This window comes from Triticum aestivum, chromosome 3B (assembly GCF_018294505.1).
Source record: "Triticum aestivum cultivar Chinese Spring chromosome 3B, IWGSC CS RefSeq v2.1, whole genome shotgun sequence".
NCBI classification, from domain to species: domain Eukaryota; kingdom Viridiplantae; phylum Streptophyta; class Magnoliopsida; order Poales; family Poaceae; genus Triticum; species Triticum aestivum.
The window spans coordinates 57,069,018-57,089,950 of record NC_057801.1 but is presented as its reverse complement, the minus strand read 5'-3'; the positions used below and the strand labels follow the sequence as shown (position 1 = coordinate 57,089,950).

Below are 20,933 nucleotides of genomic sequence, written 5' to 3'. Positions count from 1 at the left end.
GAAAAATGCGTCTTCATAGGATACCCTAAGGAAACCATTGGGTATACCTTCTACCTCAGATCCGAAGGCAAGATCTTTGTTGCCAAGAACGGGTCCTTTCTGGAGAAAGAGTTTCTCTCGAGAGAAGTAAGTGGGAGGAAAGTGGAACTTGATGAAGTACTACCTCTTGAACCGGTGAGTAGCGTAGCTCAGGAAGATGTTCCTGTGGTGCCAGCACCAACTGAAGAGGAAGTTAATGATCAAGGTACTTTGGATCAAGTTACTACTGAACTTCGTAGGTCCACGAGGACACGTTCCACACCAGAGTGGTATGGCAACCCTGTCCTGGAAATCATGTTGTTAGACAACGGTGAACCTTCGAACTATGAAGAAGCGATGGCGGGCCCAGATTCCAACAAATGGCTTGAAGCCATGCAATCCGAGATAGGATCCATGTATGAAAACGAAGTATGGACTTTGACAGACTTGCCCGATGATCGGCGAGCGATAGAAAACAAATGGATCTTTAAAAAGAAGATGGACGTGGATGGTAATGTTACCATCTATAAAGCTCGACTTGTCGCTAAGGGTTATCGACAAGTTCAAGGGGTTGACTACGATGAGACATTCTCTCCCATAGCGAAGCTAAAGTCCGTCCGAATCATGTTAGCAATTGCCGCATACTATGATTATGAGATATGGCAAATGGGCGTCAAAACGGCATTCCATAACGGCCATCTTAAGGAAGAACTATATATGATGCAGCCGGAAGGTTTTGTCGACCCTGAGAATGCTAACAAGGTGTGCAAACTCCAGCTGGGACATTCGCTTTGATGAGATGATCAAAGCGTTTGGGTTTATTCAGACTTATGGAGAAGCCTGCGTTTACAAGAAAGTGAGTGGGAGCTCTGTAACATTTCTCATATTATATGTAGATGACATACTTTTGATGGGAAATGATATAGAACTTTTGGACAACATTAAGGCCTACTTGAATAAGTGTTTTCAATGAAGGATCTTGGAGAAGCTGCTTACATACTAGGCATCAAGATCTATAGGGATAGATCGAGACGCCTCATAGGTCTTTCACAAAGCACATACCTTGATAAGATATTGAAAAAGTTCAATATGGATCAGTCTAAGAAGGGGTTCTTGCCTGTGTTGCAAGGTGTGAAATTGAGCTCAGCTCAATGCCCGACCACGGCAGAAGATATAGAAGAGATGAATGTCATCCCCTATGCCTCAGCCATAGGGTCTATTATGTATGCCATGCTGTGTACCAGACCTGATATAAGCCTTGCCGTAAGTTTGGTAGGAAAGTACCAAAGTAATCCCGGGCATTGTTGAGGAAATCATTAACTGGTAGCTGCTCGGTTGGCTGGCGAGTAGGGAATTAATAGGCTAATCGGCAAGTTAATTGGCCATTTAATCAATTAATCGGACGATTTATTGGTTTATCAGCTACTCGGTGACCCTAGGAGTAGGGATTAATCATCAAGTTAAGTGGTTAATCGGACGATTTCTTGAACAAGGATCCCGGCAAGGAACACTGGACAGCGGTCAAGAACATCCTGAAGTACCTAAAGAGGACTAAGGATATGTTTCTCGTTTTTGGAGGTGACGAAGAGCTCGTCATAAAGGGTTACGTCGACGCTAGCTTCAACACAGATCTGGATGACTCTAAGTCACAAACCGGATACGTGTATATTTTGAATGGTGGGGCAGTAAACTGGTGCAATTGCAAGCAAAGCGTCGTGGCGGGATCTACATGTGAAGCAGAATACATGGCAGCCTCGGAGGCAGCGCATGAAGCAATCTGGGTGAAGGAGTTCATCACCGACCTAGGAGTCATACCCAATGCGTCGGGGCCGATCGCACTCTTCTGTGATAACACTGGAGCTATTGCACTTGCCAAGGAGCCCAGGTTTCACAAGAAGACCAGGCACATCAAGCATCACTTCAACTCCATTCGTGAAAATGTTCAAGATGGAGACATAGATATTTGTAAAGTACACACGGACCTGAATGTAGCAGATCCGTTAACTAAACTTCTCCCTAGGGCAAAACATGATCAACACCAGAACTCTATGGGTGTTCGATTCATCACAATGTAACTAGATGATTGACTCTAGTGCAAGTGGGAGACTATTGGAAATATGCCCTAGAGGCAATAATAAAATGGTTATTATTATATTTCTTTGTTCATGATAATAGTCTGTTATTCATGCTATAATTGTGTTATCCGGAAATCGTACTACACGTGTGAATACATAGACCACAACATGTCCCTAGTAAGCCTCTAGTTGACTAGCTCGTTGATCAACAGATAGTCATGGTTTCCTGACTATGGGCATTGGATGTCATTGATAACGGGATCACATCATTAGGAAATTGATGTGATGGACAAGACCCAATCCTAAGCATAGCTCAAAGATCGTGTAGTTCGTTTAGCTAGAGCTTTTCCAAATGTCAAGTATCATTTCCTTAGACCATGAGATTGTGCAACTCCCGAATACCGTAGGAGTGCTTTGGGTGTGCCAAACGTCACAACGTAACTGGGTGACTATAAAGGTGTACTACGGGTATCTCCAAAAGTGTCTGTTGGGTTGGCACGAATCGATACTGGGATTTGTCACTCCGTATGACGGAGAGGTATCTCTGGGCCCACTCGGTAATGCATCATCATAATGAGCTCAATGTTACCAAGTGTCTGGTCACGGGATCATGCATTATAGTACGAGTAAAGTGACTTGCCGGTAAGGAGATTAAACGAGGTATTGGGATACCGACGATCGAATCTCGGGCAAGTAACGTACCGATTGACAAAGGGAATTGTATACGGGATTGATTGAATCCTCAACATCGTGGTTCATCCGATGAGATGATCGAGGAGCATGTGGGAGCCAACATGGGTATCCATATCCCGCTGTTGGTTATTGACCGGAGAGGCGTCCCGGTCATGTCTGCATGTCTCCCGAACCCGTAGGGTTTACACACTTAAGGTTCGGTGACGCTAGGGTTGTAGAGATATGAGTATGTAGTAAACCGAAAGTTGTTCAGAGTCCCGGATGGGATCCCGGATGTCACGAGGAGTTCCGGAATGGTCCGGAGGTAAAGAATTATATATAGGAAGTCAGGTTTCGACCATCGGGAAAGTTTCGGGGGTCACCGGTATTGTTCCGGGACCACCGGAAGGGTCCCGGGGGTCCACCGGGTGGGGCCACCTATCCCGGAGGGCCCCATGGGCTGGAGTGGGAGGGGAACCAGCCCCTGGTGGGCTGGTGCGCCCCCCCTTGGGCCCCCCTGCGCCTAGGGTTGGGAAACCCTAGGGGTGGGGGCGCCTCCACCTGGCTTGGGGGGCAAGTTTCCCCCTGGCTGCCCCCCTTGGAGATCCCATCTCCTAGGGCCGCCGCCCCCCTAGGGGGCCTATATAAAGAGGGGGGAGGGAGGGCAGCCGCACCCATGCTCTTGGCGCCTCCCTCTCCCCTTGCTACACCTCTCCCTCTCGCAGAAGCTTGGCGAAGCCTTGCCGAGATCGCTGTTGCATCCACCACCACGCCGTCGTGCTGCTGGATCTTCATCAACCTCTCCTTCCCCCTTGCTGGATCAAGAAGGAGGAGACGTCTTCCTCAACCGTACGTGTGTTGAACACGGAGGTGCCGTCCGTTCGGCGCTAGGATCTCTGGTGATTTGGATCACGACGAGTACGACTCCGTCAACCCCGCTCTCTTGAACGCTTCCGCTCGCGATCTACAAGGGTATGTAGATGCACTCCTCTCTCTCGTTGCTAGATGAACTCATAGATTGATCTTGGTGAAAGCGCAAATTTTTTTTATTTTCTGCAACGTTCCCCAACAGCCTTTACATGGCAGTTCGACATTTTCTGGCTGGGGCGACTTCTGGTTTCTTCGGCGTCGGTTCATTGTAGGCGGGCCATGTCGACCTTTACTTCATCTCCTTATCGTGCGTGTGCTGTGTTCACCTGAGGGCTGGTTCTCTCCCAGTCATCGTCCGTCGTTGAGGGACGATTCCGCCGCCAGAAGGGCCCTAGAGTCATCCTTGCCTCCCATCGGGTCGCGGTGTGCCATCGAGGAGATCGTCCTTCGCCCGAGAGGGCCATGGCAAGGCGTCGGGGGATAGATCTGGCCGACCCAGGTGGGTATCGACGTTGGGGCCGCCCAGGGGTGGGAAAGAAGGGACCTTTCCGCTCGTCAATGCTCAGTTGATCATTTCCATGGCAATGGAAAATCCTGGAGAGGGCTGCTATCCCTGGCAGAGACGAGATGAAAACATCACTAGAGGTGGGCAGTGGCATCAATGATATGGATTTGAGGGAGGACGAGTACCGCTGGAGCTCGAGCATGTTATAGACATTACTATTGCCACCGCCCAACTATCCGATAGTTATGACATTTGTGTTGGTTCCTAGTTGATTATGTGCCAGTCTATTAACATATTTACCGCGTAAACATTTTTTAGTTTGTTTTTTTACTTATTGAGTATTATGTAGAATAATTCCGGCGTTTGAGATAAATGGTAGTTGGCCCTATGCAAAAAAGAAAAGAGTCATTATTCATGACCCTTGGGAAAGAAACAATTTTAATGAATTGGTTAAAGTTAGTTAAAAAAATTCTAAAGCTTACAAGTGTTAAACTGGGGGATTTGATCATTTGCTTCACACTGGGTTGTCTTTGAGCATCAGCCCCATATTAGTTTGTTTCTTTGAAATTTGCCCTATTTATCTTCTGAAGTAGGAATATTTCTTAAACAATCTTCAGCCCAAAAACTACATGCGAAACGTCCCAAATAACAGTTTTTCTAAATAATTATTTTACCTGGGTTTTTCTTCCCAGAATACGTGGGGTAGTACGTTTTATTTTCGGAACTACTTTTACCTTCTAATAACTCTAGATCCCGACGGCGCCTCCGTTCCGTTCCATTCCATTCCAGGGCGTGGAGATGACCCGCCGCCGCAGCCCACGTCTCCATCCCCAGATCCACACCACCACTGAGGAGGCCGCCGGAATGGCCCTCCGCCGCAGCCCGCGGCTCCACCCCCAAATCCCCGTGAGTGGGGAGGACGCCGGAGTTACCCGCCGACGCAGCTCGCGGCTCAACCCCCAAATCCGTGTGGGTGAGGACGGCACCGGAGCGACCGGCCGCCGCAGCACGAGGGAGGAGGGCGCTGGTGAGATCCGCCACAGCCGCCGTCGCCGCCGCCGCCGCCGCGGCAACTCGCCGGGGAAGCCTGCCTCCCTGTCGGACAACGACGATATGCTCCGGGAGATCCTCCTGCGCCTCCCGTCTCAGCCGTACTCCCTCCCGCGCGCCTCCGCCGTCTGCAAACGCTGGCGACGCGTCACCACCGACCCCCGCTTCCTCCGCAGCTTCTCTGCCCACCACCGCAAGCCGCCCATACTCGGCGTCTTTGAGAGAGATGACTACGACATTGTGTTCACTCCCGTCCTGGACCATCCCGACCGCATCCCTCCCGAGCGCTTCGACGTACGACATCATGTCCGCGGCTTCCGGAAGTTCAACCTGCTCGGGTGCCGCCACGGTCGCGTCCTCCTCAGGTCCAGGAGGACGGTCATTGTGTTGGATCCCATCACCAGCGAGCATCGCCGCATCGAAGCTCCACCAGTGTTCACGGGGTTAGTCTACCAATATGGGACTGTGCTCTGCGCTGCCGCCGACCCACGCCACACACACGGCAGCTGCCACTCTAGCCCCTTTACTCTGGTCTTGATGTCCCCGTGCCAAGGCTACAAAGACGGTACTCCACCCATCGCTTGTGTATACTCCTCGGCGACTGGCCTATAGGAAAATCACATCTCAACAACAGATCGATGTGTGTTTGTTTATTGTAATCCTGGGATCCTTGTTGGCAATGCCATTTACTGGTCGTCTCAGAGTGTCGATGCTGAATCAAATTTTTTGAATTTGGATGAGCTCGCAGACGACATAATTGAGTTTGATTTGGATAGGCAGAGTCTTGCTGTGATCAAGGGGCCTCCAGATCTTAATCATTCCACCACGCATCAGATAATCCAAACCGAGGATGGTGATGTTGGTATTGCCATATTCTCTCATGGTAGATTCGAAATGTGGCAGAGGAAGGTCAGTTGTTTCGGTGGTGCTACATGGTTCCTGCACAAGACCGTTGAAATACATACTGTTCTTGGGATCCCTCCTCAGGTTGAAGGATCGGTGAGAGGGGTCAAAATACTTGGGTATGATGAGGATAATGGTGTAATGTTTTTATTTCTGGACTACAATGTCTACATGGTTCAAGTTATGTCAATGCAATCCATGAAACATTATCAAAGCAATTATGCAAGTTATGCTGATGACATTCATCCTTTCACAAGTTTCTATGCACCAGGTGACTGCTCATCCTTAGTCCTTGTGTTGTGGTAGTACCCAAATCTAATAATGTTCTACTCCCTTTGTTGTGCTTCCCCATTGTCCATTAATTCCTTTACTAGTTAGACAAACTTGTAGCTGTAGTGTGTTTTTATGGCTTTGCTCTTCACAGATACCAAACGAGTAACTCAGTTGGTGTGTTTGGGTCCTCTAAGCTACTTATACTCTTCTGTCTCAGTACTATCTGTTCTGATCTTGCTATAAATGTTATCTCCATAACAATAACTTTTCTTGAATCTATACTTCCTGAAATAATTGTTTTTTGGTCACTTGTTGAAGGCCCCTGCTGTAAGTGACAAGTACACTTGTACCACACACAAATAAATTGGATCTCTTGTCTCTAGTAGGCTAGATTCATTTACAGCTGAACACCAAAATCACTGTCCTTTCTAGAATTTATTAGTTTTGGCATGTTTTGATTTTTGTATGCTTGATATGTTGGATAAATTCTAGGCATTTGTTCTTATGAGCTAAAGCTTTCATTATGATGTAGCTCAATATTACTGTTCTAAGGAATGGTCTTCACATTTTAAAACAGATGTGATCTTGTTTATATGTGGTTAGCATGAAAAGTAGGCTATAAAATATCTATAAAAAACTATGAGAGCTAAAACGGTGTTTTTCTGAAGTTATGTTTGTTGGTTTATCTATGTAATTGATTCACTATTGCCTTCTCCTATCCATATGTCTTTTCATTGTAGCTTTTATTTATTTATTGCCTGACTTGTTATGCATCTGGGTGTAGCCATTCCTGGTGGACGCGATGGAGCTGAAATGCTGCAAGATATGTAGGATGGCTGTCTGGTCTCATGTGGTAATATGCTGGAATGGTATTAAAGGTAACAACATCTTCAGGATATAGTTTGTGAGATCTGGACTGTTTGGTTTTTTTGTATGGAAAATATCTAGCTGCTTATACAGGCAGCCTGCATCCCACAAAGTAGTGCCCATTCAGCTATAGGTATTCCTGCATGTCAATAGCACACACACAAATTTTAAAGGATGGTGACGCCAAGGAAAAATGACTATCCCTTTTGGGTCGTAAATGATATCCAGATGTTGCACATAGTGTTGTTGCTGTTAATATTACCTGCTTGTGCCTGTGGTCATGCCTAGAGTTCTCCCTTGGTTTTGCTGTTTCAGAGTCAGCTAGCTGAAAGCAAGACAATAGTAGCATTTTGAAAAGAAAAGCTAATACTATGCCCCAAATGCATGCTTTGGGGAAGCTTCTCCATTGTAGAACAATGTAGATAAAAAGAAAAGCATAATACTGATTCCCCACTACTAGTTGGTGAAAACTAATAAGATGTGTTTGATTTTTATCTATGTTTTTAGGCAACACGGTGTATCATGACATCAAGAACATTCTGCTGAAACGAGTGATTTACCCCAGTGATAACATTTCTAGACTTCCGCCCAATCTTTGACCTTAAATCAGAGCCTGGTCCCTTGGGTTTCTTTGTTACTGGTTCATTCCAAACCATCATCTTCATGTCCGTCATCTGCAATCATTTTATATTTTTTATGCAGGTTTGATCTGCAGATGGCACTACTGTGCCGAATAACCATTTTGTCCAAATACATATTTGTGCATCATGAACATATAAAACAAATCAGAATGAGATTTTCAAAGCCTATAATTTTAGAAAATGTAAAACTTCTTTACATTATCTAGTGAACGCCTTCAAAGTATTCCATGTCTTCATTTGACCACTTCGCCCATCTTGATATCAGCACCTTCACTTTCCTGTATTGGCATGTGAATCCACACCATATATGGGAAAGCCTGTGAGCAGTGAGAACATTACAAACTTAGCTTGAGTCTCATACTCGGCATTCTGCTTACTTCTTCCTCTTCTATCTCAGGAGGAAGAGTTGTCCCTTAATATTACCTGCTTGTGCCTGTTTGGTCATGCCTAGAGTTGTCCCTTGGTTTAGTTGTTTCAGAGTCAGCTAGCTGAAACCACGACATTAGCAGCATTCAACTATCCCGCCTCAATAATTTACATTGTCAAAAGGCTTCGGTGTACTTTGCTGTCATTTGTAAACCTAGGAGATATAGTGAAGAGTATGATATAAGTTACGTTTTACGAGCTTGCACACACACCTTGCTCATAGGCTTTTTATAACCATGTATGCTGCATAGGAATATCAGGTTCTGCATGTATCTACATTTACTAACAGATTAGCAATTTTGTTTTCTGTAGGTGAAGTAGTCAAGGGCTGCTGCTTGCACTATTAAGAGTGTGTATCGCAGTTTTAAACCGGTCAGCAATCAATGGTTGTACTTCAGAGTGGAAGCTGTTGCTTGGAGGCTGCTTCAACATTATGCCCTACCTTCTGCACTTAGAGTTTCCTCTAAAGTCTAAACTCAAACCATTTAAGTCTGTTTGTAGACGATGCAGCCATTTGGAAGATGATGTTCACTTTTTTTTTGCCTGTGACTTCTCTTGTTCAGATTAGTTTGCCTCACCCTTACCGCCTTCCGTAGTAGAACTGACTTTCTCCTCAGTCAACTCCAAGCCACCGTTAAAGAGATAACCAATAATTATGATGCCCAAAACTCTTTTCCCCTCGCCTGGCTAATTATCTTGTAGTATTTGGAAGAATGCAAGAAATGATATAACTTTCAGTTCAAAACATTGTAGAACTGTGCAGTTCATGCTATTCTTGAGATGTTCTTGGTGGTAGAGGTTTTTTTATAGGGCAAATATGCAAAGCTTTATTATCACTGCTTCCGGGACGAAGACAAGGTTTCTGGGATGACCTAACCAAACATGGTGGCCAACTACTAAAGATAGTGCATGTTTTGCAAGACTATGGGCCTCAACATTCGAAGTCCTAAACTCATGACAAAAATTACAATAAACGAAAACTGAAGAACGCAATATTATTTCATATCACTGCACCATAAGAAGGTGCACTCCCTTGCGGCATCAATCACCACCTTGCAATCCGTGGCCATTGTTATTCTTTGAATATAGAGGTTAGGCCAACTCCACCGCGTGGCCCCAAACGGACGTCCATTTTCCCTGGATTCTGTCCGTTTGGGTAGGGCAATGAGGTCGTGTTCGGACAGTTTCTGGGATGCGGTGGCCGTGCATCCAACGCGCGGACGCATCCCGGCCGCATCCTGTCCGCGTACATTTTTCTTTGCAAGCTCTTAACTTTTTTCATCATTCATTTTTGATACATGGGAATACATCACCAAATTTTGACTAGAAAAGCAAGCCCAAAGAAAACAAGAAGCACACGAATACATTTTAGAAGATATCCAACTTCCATAACTGCTCTTGTAAGTTGGATTAGTGCCTTCTCGATGCACTCATTGTTGATCTGCGGAGGAGGCTCGATCTTGCGTGCTTCTTTCTTCTTCGAGTCTAAAGAAGTCGATGTTGCTTCCTCACACTTAGTCTCGTGTCTAGCCTCTAATCTAGCAACAAGTGCACTTGTCTCATCTACAGCCTCTATGCTATCTAAAAGTGCACGAACATCTACTAAATTGCGCTCTATCAATATATTGATGTACTCTTCTTCCCAATAACAAAACTTGCATCCATGCTACACAATAAAATTTGAAGTTAGCACAACTAGTCAAATCTTGAGCACAAACCGAAGCTACAAAGAGCACATACTCCATCGTTTAAGCACTTGATGAACACCCATCCGGGATGTTCCGGCGTTGTAGACACGCGACGTACGACCTTCTTTGGGCAGTGGCCGCACTTAATGAGTGGCAACGGTGCGCCGACGAGCTTTTGGGCTAGCACCGAGCCCGGCCGACCGCCATTCATGTATCTGCCGGCGAATCACCGACGGTGCAAATCCGAGTGGCTAGAGGAGGAGCCACTGCCTGCATGTGGCCTTGAGGCCCTGCCAGGGCCTTCCGGCCAGGTGCCCGGCCGACCGCCATTCATGTATCTGCCGGCGGACCACCGACGGTGCAAATCCGAGTGGCTAGAGGAGGAGCCACTGCCTGCATGTGGCCTTGAGGCCCTGCCAGGGCCTTCCGGCCAGGTGCCCGGCCAGTCCATGGCGCGGCGCGACCTCCCACAGCCTGGCGAGCTCAAGACCGATCGGATCTGCCCCAAATCCGGCCGGCGAGTGCGCAAACCAGGTGGTCGTGGTTGGGTAGCTCGGGGGCGCCGATGCGAAGGGGCAGGGCGAGCGCGCGTCCGAGCTGCACGACTGCAATGGCAGCGGCGGCGGCGGCGAAGGGAATAGTCGGGAAGAGCGGAGAAGAGTAGAGGGGGTGCGGCCGGAGGGAGGGAGGGGGCGGATAGAAAAAGACGTCCCTGTGCCACCGACGGCCGGGCCAGGGGAGGACACGCGCAGACGGCCCCCGCGTCCGCGTGCTGTCCGTTTCACCCCAAAAGCGGCACAAACTTGGGCCGGGAATGGGTCGAAAGCGGACAGAAAACGGACAAAAGTCCGTTTGCGCCCCCGCGCTGGGCCGTCTGGTTCGTCCGTTTTACCCCAAACGGACGCGCATGGACAGGATGGGGTCGCGCAGTGGAGTTGGCCTTACCCGCCAGGAAAGTGCCTCTCTCACAACCAAGGCTTCCAATGTAGTGGTCCATCAACCATATATAAAATATTACCAAATTTGTTTTTTTAGCATCAGTACAGACACAAGCGCTCATATACGCGCACATACACTCACCCCTATGAACGCGCACATGCACACCCTACCCCTATGAGCACCTCCGAGAGACTGGCAAGTCACCTGGTGGGTTGGGGATACCACTGTCCATCTAACCATCTCAACCACAGGTTCGCACCAAATTTGTTTATTACCACCATACAAGGCCTAAAGAAGAGCAATCACGAGGTGCACAGAAACTTGTGAAAGGTTGACATTTATTGGTAGAATGGCTTCGATAAAGTTTCTTGGCCCGTTGCATTCACATCAGTGGAACCATGTAGACATAGCCGGCCGCATATAAAAACATTACACCATTATCCTCATCATACCCCCCTAGTTTTATCGAACTTCCATTCCGAGTTATCCCATGAATAGTATGCATTCCAACGGTCTTTTGCAGCAACCATGTGGCATCACCACGACAACTAACCTTCCGCTGCCACATTTCGACTCTACCCTGAGAAAATGTTGCAAGACCGACAACATACTTTTCCCGGATGATCTGATGGCCAGGGATTCATTCAAACCAGCAAGCCCCTTGATAACAGCTAGACTATGTCTATCCAAATCAAACTCAATTATGTCGTCTGTGACCCCATCCAGATTTATTAAGGGAAAGCCGGAATCTACAAACCTAGGTAACCAGTAAAGGACATCATCAACAAGGACACCTGGGATTAGCATAAACAAGCTCAGATGGAGCTGTTGTTGAGATATGATTGTCCCATGTGACAGTCTCCGATGAGTAAACACAGGAGGTTGGTTGATTATCCTTTCTCGACAACAAGACCACCTTGAAAGGGCTCGAGCGGTAGTCACCATGCATGTGGCCAAGATCGCCTGCAACACTGATATGTGCACCGTTGAGGAAGCCCCTCATGAAGCCCAAGAATAGGGATGTGGCGCTCCTCGCCAACCAGGTGTTGGTGCCACGGCCTGCGGCACTCGACGGTGATCACCGGAGACACGACCGGAGGGGACGGAGAAGAACACAAAAAATTTGCCGGCGCTCGAACGCCCCCCCCCCCCCCCGCACGTACGGGTTTTTCTATTTTTCACCTCGAGCTCGAACTCGATTGCCTCAGCGGTTACACGGGGAGGGAGTGGACTTTATACCCGCGAGCTCTGATATGCCGGGCCGCGCACGTACGCTCCCACTTGCCACTCGCCACATCCCGCGCGCGCACCGGCTCGCGCACTCCGATCGCGCATGCACGTGATCGCCGCGGCCACGCACGCACCCGACGCAGTCCACTCCTCCCGATCCCTCGCTAGCTACCCAGCGCACACACGCGCTGACACACAAACGCACGCCTACACTTGGGCACGCACGCACGCACCCAACCTTGCCCTGTCCCGAGTCCAACGCGCCCACCGCACACGCTCGCGCGCACCAGCTCGCCAGACTCGCCACGGGTTAATCCCAACACACTCCCCCTAATCCGTGGCCTAGAGGAGGCCGTTGTCCTCGGTGTCGGCGTCCGCCAACAGCGCCCGCTCCGCCGCCGGTGCCTTCCGCATCTCCGGGAAATCGCGTTTGAAATGGCCGCGTTCGGCGCACTTGTAGCAGCGGCCACGCCTGTTGCCGCCGTCCCGCGTCGCCATGCTGCGCGCGTCCTCGTCGTCGTCCCGAGCTCCCTCTTGACACCGCTCCCGCGCCCGCCACTACGCCGCCGTGTATATCAGTTGGCCGTCCGGGCGCTCGTCGCTGCTCTGCCCGCGTCGCTGCACCCACTCGTCGAAGGCCCGCGACCTCCCGAGCGTCTCGTCATATGTCAGCTCCTCCAGCGCGCAGAACTGTTCGCTGCCGGCGACGACGGGGAAGAGGTGGTCCGGCACGGGGTCCAGGAGCTTCTTCACCAGCTCCGTCTCGCCCAGCGTCTCCCCCAGCCCCGCGAACCGCGCCGCCATGCCCGCAAGCCGTCCGGCGTACGCGTACAGGGACTCGCCGTCCTCCATCTTGAGCCGATCCAGCTCACCGCGCAGCGTCGCCCTCCTCGCCGCGCGCACCCGCTCGGCGCCGACGAAGCGCGCTTCAGAGAGTCCCATACCTCTCTGGCGGTGGCTTTCGTCGCCACCGAGAGCAGCACATCCTCCGGCAGCCCTGACAGGAGAAGCGCCCGCGTCGTCTTGCACTTCTTGGCGTTCACCGCCGCGTTGCCCGCCGGCGCCACCCCCTCCCACAGCGTGTGGGCATCAAGGATCGCCTGTGCCTTGATCGCCCACACGGTGTAGCCGTCCGGTGCAAGCACCGGCATCCCCGTAGCCACCGATCCGCCCGCGCTGCCTCCGTCGCCGTGTGGAACCAATGCCACGACCTTCGGCGAGCTCCCTCACCACGCCTCGTCGCCTCGCTCTGATACCAAATGTTGGTGCCACGGCCTGCGGCACTCGACGGTGATCACCGGAGACACGACCGGAGGGGAGGAAAAAGAACACAGAAGATTTGCCGGCGCTCGAACGCCCCCCCGCACGTATGGGTTTTTCTGTTTTTCACCTCGAGCTCGAACTCGATTGCCTCAGCGATTACACGGGGAGGGAGTGGACTTTATACCCGCGAGCTCCGACATGCCGGGCCGCGCACGTACGCTCCCACTTGCCACTCGCCACATCCCCCGCGCGCACTGGCTCGCGCACTCCGATCGTGCATGCACGCGATCGCCACGGCCACGCACGCACCCGACGCGGTCCACTCCTCCCGGTCCCTCGCTAGCTACCCAACGCACACACGCGCTGACACACATACGCACGCCTACACTTGGGCATGCACGCACGCACGCACCCAACCTTGCCCTGGCCCGAGTCCGACGCGCCCACCGCACACGCTCGCGCGCACAAGCTCGCCAGACTCGCCACGGGTTATTCCCAACACCAGGTGCGCACACAACGAGTTTTGTGCGCTCATAGTCCATGAGGAGGACGTGGCCATGGTGGCACCCGAGCAGTTGGGGCCTGCAGCGGGTGTAATTTTCGACGTCGTAACATCGCAACTCGAAGCGTCGAGAGGGGATGCGGTCAAACGGCACACGAGGGCCCTAAAAACGACCCTATCATGGCTGCAGGCATCGAAGACGTCGATGAGGGGCAACTTCCGATGGTGGGCATAGAAGCAGCTAAGGAAATTGGGTCGGTGACGAGGCCCCACCAGCTCCTGCAGACGACAGATGCACGCAGTAGGACGTACACGGTGGGAGGCAAAGGAGGATATCCTGGAGGAGATCGTTGTCACCAGGCAGGCAGGTCATTGCGGATCCCTCCTCGGTCTCGTGGATTTGGGGGCGAAGCATCGTGCGGCGTTGGCTGGTTAGTCCAGCGCCCTATTGACTAGTGTGGATTTGGGTTTTACAGCGTGTTTGGTGGGGTAGTTGGAGACAAGGAATGGGAGTTTAAGGTAAGTGAGACTTTAAATTCTTTGACTGACTTGGGGACATGGGAATTAAGGAGGGAAGATGAAGGGAAATTAGGAGGCCCAACTCCTTCAAATATCTTCCCTAGAGGACCCTCGTAATTTAACTGGGGATTGGGAATTGACACGGAAAAACATTTCGTTAGTTGGGTACGTCCATGAGGGGAGGCGTTTGGCGTTGAAAGATGTTTATTCATCTGCGTAGTCCCAGCAATCAAATAGGGCCGGTTAATTCTCTCTTAAATTCCCACCTTTGAAATGCATAATACTTGGGCTCCCTCCTCAGATTGGGTCTAGGAGAAGGAGGATGGAAATTATAGTGGGCTATGCTGAGGATGACAATGTAATATTTATATATGTGGATGCCAATGTCTACATGGTTTACCTCAAGTCAATGCAATCCAAGAGACTTTATGAAGCCTGGCCTATCTCTTCCTGCCATCCTTTCACAAGTTTCTATAAACCAGGTGACAGGAGTAATCCAATCCAGTTGTATGTATTTGATGCATGGTTTCTCATACTCTTCATTGTGCTTCTTAAGTAACTGACATCTTTATCTTATTTAGCAATTGTACCTCTGTTTGATAGTCAAACTTAATTTACGGCCATACTGTGTCCTATGTTATCAGGCAATGTTGTTGTGTTTTCATTCTTGGGAGATCCAAGTCAATTGTTAAATGAGTAAATATGTACAATCAGATGTCAATTACTAAATTAGTTGACAAGTTTGAAATCTCAAAGCTACTTATATTCTTTAAGGGGCAAGTTTTACATGTGATAAATTCTAGACCATGCCTTGGATCTTCTTATCGGTTAAATATTGCATTATGAAGCCTCCGTAAAGAAATGTAAGAGCGTTTAGATAACTACTTTACGAAGTTTCTTTACGGAGGGAGTAGCCAAGTATACTGCTTCTAGGAATATTCCTTGCATTTACAATAGATGTAGCTTTGCTTGTTTATTGCTAGTATCAAAAGTGAGCTATGGATTATCTATAATATGTGATTTGCAAAAGTGAGTTATTTTTCTCAAGTTGTATTTGTCAGCACGTTTGTCTAACTCACACTTCCTTGCCTTCACTTAGTGATTTGTCTTTCTTTGGAACTGTTGTTAATTGCCTGACTTCTTATGCTTCTAGGCACAACCGCTCCTGGTGGTTCTGATGAAGGTGAAATGTTGCACAATACATAAGATGGCTGTGTAGTTTGATGTGCTAACGTGCTGAAATGGTGCAAAAGGTAAGAAGATCTTTTGAATATAGCTTGAGAGATTTGGAATTTGTTTTTTTCTATGGAAAATATCTGGTTATGAACATGAGTAGCACACATTCACATACTGTTGTGCATTTTCCTATAGGGATTCACACATGTGAATGACAAAGAGAAAAATTAAAATGATGGTGATGAGGAAAGATAAACTAATTCATTATTTGATTGTAAATGATATCGTGATGTTGGATGTGGTGTTGGTGTCCTTATCTGTGTATGCCTAGAGTCTCCCTTAGCTTAGCTATTTTTATAATTTATAAGTTGTTAAATTATAGTGTTAGAAGGCTACAAATCCCACACCCAAACCAATTAACTTGTCAAAAGGGTTCAAGGAGGTCTTGAATGTGGCTCCTCGACCCGTCGCAAGAGGCCGGGAGGATATTAGCTGCCACCCTCCAGTGCCCTCTTTCCATGGCCCCTCGTCGCCGCCATTTGGAGGCGTTGCCGGGCAAAGTCCGACTGGCGTCGGCGTTGGTGGGGATCTTGTCCTCCTCGCATGGCAAGGCACAATGCGGGGCGTGGAAGCCAGCGAGGATGCCATGCTTGGCACGGGGCATGGTAGTGGCGACCGACATACGGTGGTGCTGTTGGGGAACATAGTAATTTCAAAAAAAAATTCCTATGCACACACAAGATCATGGTGATGTATAGCAACGAGAGGGGAGAGTGTTGTCCATGTACCCTTGTAGACCAAAAGCGGAAGCGTTAGCACAACGCGGTTGATGTAGTCGTACGTCTTCATGATCCGGCCGATCAAGTACCGAATGTACGGCACCTCCAAGTTCAGCACACGTTCAGCCCGATGACGTCCCACGAACTCTGATCCAGCAGAGCTTTGCGGGAGAGTTCCGTCAGCACGACGGCGTGATGACGGTGTCGATGATGCTATCGACGCAGGGCTTCGCCTAAGCACCACTATGATATTACCGACGTGGAATATGGTGGAGGGGGGCACCGCACATGGCTGGGAGAGATCAACAGATCAACTTGTGTGTCTAGAGGTGCCCCCTGATAACCCACAAGTGTAGGGGATCGCAACAGCTTTCGAGGATAGAGTATTCAACCCAAATTTATTGATTCGATACAAGGGGAGCTAAAGAATATTATTGAGTATTAGTAGTTGAGTTGTCAATTCAACCACACCTGGATAACTTAGTATCTGCAACAAAGTATTTAGTAGCAAAGTAGTATGATAATAAAGGTAACAGTGGCAAAAGTAATATTTTTGGGTTTTGTAGTAATTGTAACAATAGCAACGGAAAAGTAAATAAGCGAAGCACAATATGTGAAAAGCTCGTAGGCATTGGATCGGTGATGGATGATTATGTCAGATGCGATTCCTCATGTAATAGCTATAACATAGGATGACACAACACTAGCTCCAATTCATCAATGTAATGTAGGCATGTATTCCGAATATAGTCATACGTGCTTATGGAAAAGAACTTGCATGACATCTTTTGTCCTACCCTCCCGTGGCAGCGGGGTCCTAGTGGAAACTAAGCGATATTAAGGCCTCCTTTTAATAGAGAACCGGAACAAAGCATTAGCACATAGTGAATACATGTACTCCTCAAACTACGGTCATCACCGAGAATGTCCCGATTATTGTCACTTCGGGATTGTCGGATCATAACACATAATGGGTGATAAAATACTTGTAAGATAGGATCAAGAACACACATATATTCATGAAAACATAATAGGTTCAGATCTGAAATAATGGCACTCGGGCCCTAATGACAAGCATTAAGCATAGCAAAGACATAGCAACATCAATCTCAGAACATAATGGATACTAGGGATCAAACCCTAACAAAACTAACTTGATTACATGGTAAATCTCATCCAGCCCATCACCGTCCAGCAAGCCGACGATGGAATTACTCACGCACAGCGGTGAGCATCATGAAATTGGTGATGGAGGATGGTTGATGATGACGACGGCGACGAATCCCCCTCTCTGGAGCCCCGAACGGACTCCAGATCAGCCCTCCCGAGAGAGATTAGGGCTTGGCGGCGGCTCCGTATCGTAAAACGCGATGAAACTTCCTCTCTGATTTTTTTCTCCGCGAGACGGAATATATAGAGTTGGAGTTGAGGTCGGCGGAGCCTCAGGGGGCCCACGAGATAGGGGGGCGCGCCCAGGGGGGTGGGCGCACCCCCCACCCTCGTGGACAAGGTGTGGGCCCCTTGGTCTTGATTCTTTCGCCAGTATTTTTTATATTTTCCAAAACTTGCCTCCAAGGAGTTTCAGGACATTCTGAGAACTTTTGTTTTCTACATATAAAACAACATCATGGCAGTTCTGCTGAAAACAACGTCAGTCCGGGTTAGTTTCATTCAAATCATGCAAGTTAGAGTCCAAAACAAGGGCAAAAGTGTTTCGAAAAGTAGATACGTTAGAGACGTATCAACTCCCCCAAGCTTAAACCTTTGCTTGTCCTCAAGCAATTCAGTTGATAAACTGAAAGTGATAAAGAAAAACTTTTACAAACTCTGTTTGCTCTTGTTGTTGTAAACATGCAAAGCCAGCATCCAGGTTTTAGCAAATATTATGAACTAACCATACACACAATAACATCTCGGTCTCACAATTACTCATATCAATGGCATAATCAGCTAGCAAGCCATAATAATAAAACTCGGATGACAACACTTTCTCAAAACAATCATAACATGATATAACAAAATGATATCTCGCTAGCCCTTTCTGAGACCTCAAAACATAAATGTAGAGCACCTTTAAAGATCAAGGACTGACTAAATATTGTAATTCATGGTAAAAGAGATCCAGTCTAGTCATACCCAATATAAACCAATAGTAATGAATGCAAATGAAAGTGTGCTCTCCAGCGGGTGCTTTTTAATAAGAAGGTGATGACTCAACATAAAAGTAAATAGATAGGCCCTTCGCAGAAGGAAGCAGGGATTTGTAGAGGTGCCAGAGCTCGATTATAAAATAGAGATTGAATAACATTTTGAGCGGCATACTTTCACTGTCAATGCAACAACTATGAGATGGCTGTATCTTCCATACTACATGCATTATAGGCAGTTCCCAAACAGAATGGTAAAAGTTTATACTCCCCCACTACCAACAAGCATCAATCCATGGCTTGCTCGAAACAACGAGTGCCTCCAACTAACAACAACCCTGGGGGAGTTTTTTTAATTATATTGATTTGCTTTGATCTTTTTGGATCATGGGACTGGGCATCTCGGTTACCGGCCCTTTCTCGTGAATGAGGAGCGGAGTCCACTCCTCTTGAGAATAACCCACCTAGCATGGAAGATATAGGCAGCCCTAGTCGAAACATGAGGTACTCGAGCATACAAAACAAAATTTCATTTGAAGGTTTGGAGTTTGGCACATACAAATTTACTTAAAACGGCAGGTAAATACCGCATATAGGAAGGTATGGTGGACTCATTGGAATAACTTTGGGGTTTAGGAGTTTGGATGCGCAAGTAGTATTCCCGCTTAGTACAGGCGAAGGCTAGCAAAAGACTGGGAAGCGACCAACTGAGAGAGCGACAATAGTCATAAACATGCATTAAAACTAATTTACACAGAGTACAAACATGAGTAGGATATAATCCACCATGAACATAAATATCATGAAGGCTATGTTGATTTGTTTCAACTACATGGGTGAACATGTGCCAAGTCGAGTCACTCAATTTATTCAAAGAAGGATACCATCCCATCATACAACATCATAATCATTCTAATAGCATGTTGGCACGCAAGGTGAAGCCATTATAACTCATAGCTAATCAAGCATGGCACAAGAAACTATAATCTCTAAATGTCATTGCAAATATGTTTACTTCATAATAAGTTGAATCAGGAATGATGAGCTCATCATATTTACAAAAACAAGAGAGGTCGAGTTCATACCAGCTTTTCTCATCTCAATCAGTCCATCATATATCGTCATTATTGCCTTTCACTTGGACGACCGAACGATGTGTATAATAATAATAATGCATGTGCATTGGACTAACCTGGAATCTGCAAGCATTCAACTCAAGAGAGGAGACAAAGTAATATGGGCTCTAAGTTAAATAAACAATCATGCATATGAGAGCCACTAAACATTTTTAATATGGTCTTCTACTCTCGACCCCCAAAGGAAAGAAAAGAAAATAAAACTATTTACACGGGAAAGCTCCCAACAATAAGAAGAAGAAGGAGAAATCTTTTTGGGTTTTCATTTTAATTCTACTACAAGCATGGAATATAAACTAACTAATTTTTTTGGTTTTTCTTAAGGTTTATCAAACACACAAGAAGAAAACTAGAAAAGGAAAATTAAACTAACATGGATAATACAATGAAAGAGTATGAGCACCGATGACTAGAATGGTGTGTGAACGTGAATGTAAAGTCGGTGAGAAATACGTACTCCCTCAAGCTTAGGCTTTTGGACTAAGTTGGTCTAATGCCAAGGGTAGCCTGGCTGATATCCGTAGTTGTAACTGGGGTCGTACTGAGATGCATCAGTAAATGCCTCATGAGCTGCGGCATGTTGGGGAGCCGCCTTTGCTCTCCCCTCGTGGTCAGCTGCTTCCTCCCTGGTAACAACATATCTTCCTTTTGCCTGGTAATCAAAAATGAAGGGAGCAGGAAGAGTAACATGGACAGCGCTACGTCTGTCAAAGATTAGTCCATATTGGAGGAATTGTTCATTCCTCTTAAGAAAATGATGATGGACCATAGCGTCATAATCTAAATAAGCAGGAGGAAATATCATATCCCCCTCTCGTGGGGCTATACCAAGATAATTTGCCACACGGGTCGCATAAATTCCTCCAAATAAATCTCCAGCTCTACCATTACTATGCAACCTACGTGCAACTATTGCCCCCAAGTTATAACCTTTACAACCTAGCACAACACTCTTGAGGACACAAAGATCAGGGACACACATATGACATGCTTCATCTTTACCGTTAATGCATCTACCAATGAAAAGAGCAAAATAATGTATTGCAGGAAAATGAATGCTCCCTATGGTAGCTTGTGTTATGTCCCTTGATTCTCCCACAGTGATACAAGCAAGGAAATCTCTAAATTCATATTTGTGGGGATCATTAATATTGCCCCACTATGGAAGTTTGCAAGCAGTTGTAAAATCCTCTAAGTCCATGGTATAAGATGTATCATAGATATCAAATAGGACACATGGAGAATTACGTGTAC

General features: G+C 47.5%; 1 protein-coding gene across 1 annotated transcript; it reads left to right on the top strand.

Moving 5' to 3' along the window:
• Positions 1-4,909: 4,909 nt before the first annotated feature.
• Positions 4,910-8,831, top strand: LOC123064728 (uncharacterized). Its single transcript, XM_044488142.1, has 3 exons — positions 4,910-6,364; positions 7,151-7,244; positions 8,613-8,831. The coding sequence occupies exon 1, from the start codon at positions 4,939-4,941 to the stop codon at positions 5,800-5,802; it is 864 nt and encodes a 287-aa protein (XP_044344077.1). The 5' UTR covers positions 4,910-4,938; the 3' UTR covers positions 5,803-6,364; positions 7,151-7,244; positions 8,613-8,831.
• The last annotated feature ends 12,102 nt before the right edge of the window (positions 8,832-20,933 follow it).

Bases quoted from the DNA above. Each gene is read 5' to 3' on its own strand.
- LOC123064728 (XM_044488142.1), top strand. From the start codon at position 4,939: ATGACCCGCCGCCGCAGCCCACGTCTCCATCCCCAGATCCACACCACC.